This window comes from Bufo bufo, chromosome 10, assembly GCF_905171765.1.
Source record: "Bufo bufo chromosome 10, aBufBuf1.1, whole genome shotgun sequence".
Classification (NCBI taxonomy): Eukaryota; Metazoa; Chordata; class Amphibia; order Anura; family Bufonidae; genus Bufo; species Bufo bufo.
In genome coordinates this window covers 137,302,596-137,308,595 of record NC_053398.1, presented here as the reverse complement: position 1 = coordinate 137,308,595, position 6,000 = coordinate 137,302,596, and the positions used below count along the sequence as shown (strand labels likewise).

General features: G+C 47.9%; 1 protein-coding gene across 2 annotated transcripts in view; it reads left to right on the top strand.

Annotated features, from left to right (window-relative positions):
* ANKRD27 (ankyrin repeat domain 27) overlaps positions 1-6,000 on the top strand; it is a 47,284-nt gene that overhangs the window by 8,143 nt on the left and 33,141 nt on the right. For both annotated transcript variants that reach the window (XM_040409588.1, XM_040409589.1), the window contains exons 3-6: positions 2,671-2,781; positions 2,916-3,072; positions 3,408-3,562; positions 4,198-4,257. In XM_040409588.1, the coding sequence (XP_040265522.1) occupies positions 2,671-2,781; positions 2,916-3,072; positions 3,408-3,562; positions 4,198-4,257 (483 nt within the window). The remainder of the gene's footprint in view (positions 1-2,670; positions 2,782-2,915; positions 3,073-3,407; positions 3,563-4,197; positions 4,258-6,000) is intronic.

The window sequence follows — 6,000 nt, the reverse complement described above, 5'->3', positions numbered from 1 at the left end:
GAATAGTGAGTGCAGCTCTGGAGTATAATACAGGATGTAACTCAGGATCAGTACAGGATAAGTAATGTATGTACACAGTGACTGCACCAGCAGAATAGTGAGTGCAGCTCTGGAGTATAATACAGGATGTAACTCAGGATCAGTACAGGATAAGTAATGTAATGTATGTACACAGTGACTGCACCAGCAGAATAGTGAGTGCAGCTCTGGAGTATAATACAGGATGTAACTCAGGATCAGTACAGGATAAGTAATGTAATGTATGTACACAGTGACTGCACCAGCAGAATAGTGAGTGCAGCTCTGGAGTATAATACAGGATGTAACCGGTAGGTTCTTTATTTCAGAAATGTGTGTAAAATTTTAGTTTTTTGTGAGATTTACTGTGATACAAATGATAAATGCATCTCAATGACTTTCCCAGGGATGTTTGCTCTTTCCCCCCTTACATGCCCCCATAGTCAGTGAGAGAATGACTTGCAGCATCCTTTGGTGGGCAGTGCCAGCTCAGTCTTGTGATTAATCCTGTGACCGGTCAGGCATGTCGATGAGGACTGAAGGCTCCTCTGTTCTTAAGGAGTGCGATCATTCCCTCCCTCCGGAGGATCCTTTGGGACGTCTCATCCCCTCTTGATAACTGTAGATAATGTCTAAATCCACTGTCTAATTATTTGCCTAGTGTTTGTGTAAGTGCCGGGCCCCGCCGCCGCCTCCCTCGTGGTTGTATTTGAGAAAATTCAGCTGCGTGAAATGCGTTTAGAACGATGGCGATAATTCGGAGTCATGTGACCCATGTCCTAGGGAGATGTCCACGTAGCCGTCTATAGACAGCGAGCTGAGGGGCATGAAATGACTGGATTGCCTGCCGTATTACGCTCCGAGGAGACTATATCTGAGTGTTCTGCGTCTTTATACCATTTATGATCATTATAAGGACGGCCGGGGGGCAGTATTATCTGTGTTTTCTCCCTGCAGGAAATGACATGCTGCGCTGCCGCCAAATGCTAAGAATTAGCCAGAAATCTGTTTCCTGAAGCCCTTATTAAGACTGTCATGTCAATCAGATTTGTCTCCAGATATAGAGCAGCACGTCTTGTAGGCTGCTCTATAAATCTGTAAAGGGATTCTGTCCGCTAGTTTGAGCCTATAGAGCTGAGGACATGCGCAGCTAGATCGCCACTAGCACGTCCACGATATACATTCCCCATAGCTCGGAGTGCTTTTATTCAGTCAAATAATGATTTTATATATATATATGCAAATGAGGCAAGTAAGGAGCCCAAGGGGCTGTTACCACCATTTCAGGGGCCCAGCCACGCTCACTGTGAAGGAGCCCAGCACCGCCCACATCCTCCGAATCTCCTCCTTGCTCCCCCGACGTCAGAGTTGAAGCGCTGTAATCTTGCGCATGCGTGAGTATGCCCGCATGCGAGTGCTGGCATGTTCCTTCCCTGTGCTGGCATCAGCCTCAGGGAATAAACTGTGCATGCGCTAGCTGGCATGTGCGAGATTACGGCGCTTGCTCAGGGGAGCACAGGAGGAGATTCGGAGGATGCAGGCGGCACTGGGCTCCTTCAGTGGGCGTGGCTGGGCCCCGGAAACGGTGGTAACAGCCCCTTGGGCTCCTTACTTGCCTAATTTGCATATATATAAAATCTTTTTTTTGACTGAATAAAAGCACTCCGAGCTATGGGGAATGTATATTGTGGACGTGCTAGTGGCGATCTAGCTGCGCATGTCCGCAGCTCTATAGGCTCAAACTAGCTGACAGAATTCCTTTAATTTCTACATCCAACCTTCCTCCTCTGTACCGTCGCCTCTGCCTTCTCCTCTGTACCCTCCTCTGTACCCGCGCTCTTCCTCCTCTGTACCCGCGCTCTTCCTCCTCTGTACCCGCGCTCTTCCTCCTCTGTACCGTCGCCTCTGCCTTCTCCTCTGTACCCTCCTTGTACCTGCGCTCTTCTCCTCTTGTACCCTCCTCTGTACCCGCGCTCTTCCTCCTCTGTACCCGCGCTCTTCCTCCTCTGTACCCGCGCTCTTCCTCCTCTGTACCCGCGCTCTTCCTCCTCTGTACCCGCGCTCTTCCTCCTCTGTACCCGCGCTCTTCCTCCTCTGTACCCGCGCTCTTCCTCCTCTGTACCCGCGCTCTTCCTCCTCTGTACCCGCGCTCTTCCTCCTCTGTACCCGCGCTCTTCCTCCTCTGTACCCGCGCTCTTCCTCCTCTGTACCCGCGCTCTTCCTCCTCTGTACCCGCGCTCTTCCTCCTCTGTACCCGCGCTCTTCCTCCTCTGTACCCTCCTCTGTACCTGCACTCTTCCTCCTCTTGTACCCTCCTCTGTACCTGCACTCTTCCTCCTCTTGTACCCTCCTCTGTACCTGCACTCTTCCTCCTCTTGTACCCTCCTCTGTACCTGCACTCTTCCTCCTCTGTACCCGCGCTCTTCCTCCTCTGTACCCGCGCTCTTCCTCCTCTTGTACCCTCCTTATACAATAGTCGGCCCCATTTACTTCAATGACAAAGTGCTTCAGCTCCTCTTAAGATGGGTGAGGTTGTCAGAGGTTGGACCCCCACTGATCATAGACTGATGACCCTAACATTATAACAATATTTAAGGTAATATAACTGACAGTTTCATTAAATCTCTTCTTTTTTTCCCCCTGTGCCTAAAGGTTCTAGTTCCGTGTAAAGGAAGTTTCACCAGCAGCTTATTCTCCACCTGTCACCTGGAGTCCTATCTTCTCAAACCCAGTGAGGGGGGGTTTCTGACAGAAAATGGAAAGGTAAGGATATTTAAAGGGGTTTTCCCAGAATCACGGTGCAGTGGTCACACGTACACACCGCCACACCGCTCAAAGTCTATGGGATAGAGGCAGAGAGCCGAGCGATGTACTCAGCCATCTCCATCTTCTTTCAGGAGATTTTCATTCAGGGAAATCTGGTTAAACTTGGAGCCGGTTTCGGATATTCGCTCTCTGTCTCCGTTCTGTTCGAGGAGACGTTCTACAATGAGAAAGAAGAAAGTTTTAGTATCCTGTGTATTTCCCAACCCTTAGAAAAAGATGAGAATCCAGGTATAACAGTGGTACCTCTGCATGACTATGGGTATAGGGATGTGTGTGGCATGGGGGAGGTATGGATCGAAGGGCATATCATATGGCTTGGAGGTTGTGTGGTTATAAGGGCATTTGTGGCATGGGGGGGTGGGGGTTGTATGTTTATAGGGGTGTGTGTGGAATAGGGATCTATGGGGTATATTACGTAGAGGAGTATATAGATTTGGGGTAAATGTGAAATACGGGTGTAGTTACCTCAAGTCTGTTGGTCAAAGACCCCTGTGATCAGTTTCTCTCTGTAGCCCCCATGTCTATTGTAATGGCTGTCTCGCTCTCTCACTCATGTATTCTAGAAGACGCTGCCGTCCCGTCCGCTGCCTGCACTTTAAAGAACATAGACGACGTGAAGGAATTCCTAGGGAAACACGTGGATAAATTTGACAGAAGCGTTACCTCTTTCCGCAGCGCTTTCAAAGTGCACGAGAGGAAGAATCTACGACATTACATAGTGAGTGATCACCTTCGATCCTCTCGTCGGGGTCCTCAATAAGAGCCTGTTCACACAGGGAAATTGTGGTGCTGACACACAGGTGTCTTCAATGGAGGGATGCGCTGCAGTTCGTAGGCCAGTGGCTTCAAGCCAGGACAAAGAGGGATATGTCCCTTCTAGGCTTTGCATCAAGGTTCTATATTAATGATGTCTGCATAAAAAAAAAAGGATCCCTGGAAGCATTACAACACTTGCTTATAGTATGGCACCACCAGGTGTTGGAAATGTGTAATAATGTGTACGTCCATTAGATGAGCAGAGTGCTGGTGGACAGGAATGCTCAGTCACTCTCCCGACTGCCAGATTTAGAGATTACCCGAGATACATTGGCCAGTGGTATCTATCGGTGCCCGTAGACCGTTCCCTCATCATGCCTAAATCATAGTAGGGTCTACAAATTTCTACAGCAGGCCCAAAATCTAGAGACGGGTGAGGAAAATAGAAAACAAGAGTGGTGGTCTCCGCAGCGGGGGAAAATAGAAAACAAGTTAGGTTGAGTGGTCTCCGCAGCGGGGGAAGCTGCCTGCCAGGTGCTCAGGGCGTAAATTTAATACATTCATTTTTTAAATTTATTTTTTCTCTCTTTCTCCTAGGATTCTGTCAACGCTCTGTATACAAAATGTCTTCAGCATCTACTACGCGATTCACACTTGGTACGAGTTCCTACTTCCTGCCATATTAACCGCCTCCCGACCGCCTAACGCAGGGATGCGTCCTGCGGGCGGCCGGGGTATTCCTCGTTGACGCATCGGCGCGTCATCTCGCGAGAGCGACTCGCAGCTAAGAGGATGATCTACAGCCTGCCAGCAGCGATCATTCACTGGCTGGCTGTAGATGCGATTTTTTTTTTTTTAACCCCTGAAAGGTATATCAGACGCTGTTTTGTTAACAGCGTCTGATATACCTGCTACCTGGTCCTCTGGTGGTCCCTTTTGCTTGGATCGACCACCAGAGGACACAGGCAGCTCTGCAAGTAGCACCAATCACTACACTACACCCCCCCCCCCCCTGTCACTTATTAACCCCTGATCAGCCCATATAGACTCCCTGATCACCCCCCTGTCATTGATCACCCCCCTGTAAGGCTCCATTCAGACGTCCGTATGTGTTTTGAGGATCCGCAAAACACGGACACCGCGGATCCGCAAAACACGGACACCGCGGATCCGCAAAACACGGACACCGCGGATCCGCAAAACACGGACACCGCGGATCCGCAAAACACGGACACCGCGGATCCGCAAAACACGGACACCGCGGATCCGCAAAACACGGATCCGCACATTGCCAGAACTATATAGAAAATGCCTTTTCTTGTCCGCAATTGCAGACAAGAATAGGACATGTTCTATAGGCTCTACAAAAAACGCAGTGTTCGCCCAATCAGGCCTGATCTTGTGCGCACACTTGCGTTCAGTCCGCCCCACCGCAGTGACAGAATTTTTATTTTTTCTGATCACTGCAAAAACACCGTAAAATCGCTGCGGCGCTATAAAAAGATCACTTTTGAGGGGCATGGCGAGTTCATAGAAGACTTTATTTTTTTGGCACAAGTTAGCGGAAATTAATATATATTTTTTTTTTTCTTACAAAGTCTCGTATTCCACTAACTTGTGACAAAAAATAAAATCTTACATGAACTCACCATACCCCTCACGGAATCCAAATGCGTAAAAATGCCCTGTGAAATCCTAAAGGTACTCATTGGAATTTGGGCCCCTTTGCGCATCTTGGCTGCAAAAAAGTGTCACACATGTGGTATCGCCGTACTCAGAAGAAGTAGGGCAATGTGTTTTGTGGTGTATTTTTACATATACCCATGCTGGGTGAGAGAAATATCTCTGTAAATTTACAATTTTGTATAAAAAAATGGGAAAAGTTGTCATTTACAGAGATATTTCTCACACACAGTATGGGTATATGTAAAAATACACCCCAAAACACATTTCCCTACTTCTCCTGAGTACGACGATACCACATGTGTGACACTTATATTCCAGACTTCTTCTCACGCTTTAGGGCCCCTAGAATGCCAGGGCAGTATACCCCACATGTGACCCCATTTTGGAAAGAAGACACCCCAAGGTATTTCGTGAGGGGCATGGCGAGTTCATGTAAAATTTTATTTTTTGTCAAAAGTTAGTGGAATATGAGACTTTGTAAGAGAAAAAAATAAATAAATAATCATTTTCCGCTAACTTGTGCAAAAAAAAAAATATTTGAGGAACTCGCCATGCCCCTCACGGAATACCTTGGGGTGTCTTCTTTCCAAAATGGGGTCACATGTGAGGTATTTATACTGCCCTGGCATTTTAGGGGCCCTAAAGCGTGAGAAGTAGTTTGGAATCCAAATGCGTAAAAAATGCCCTGTGAAATCGTAAAGATTCTCATTGGAA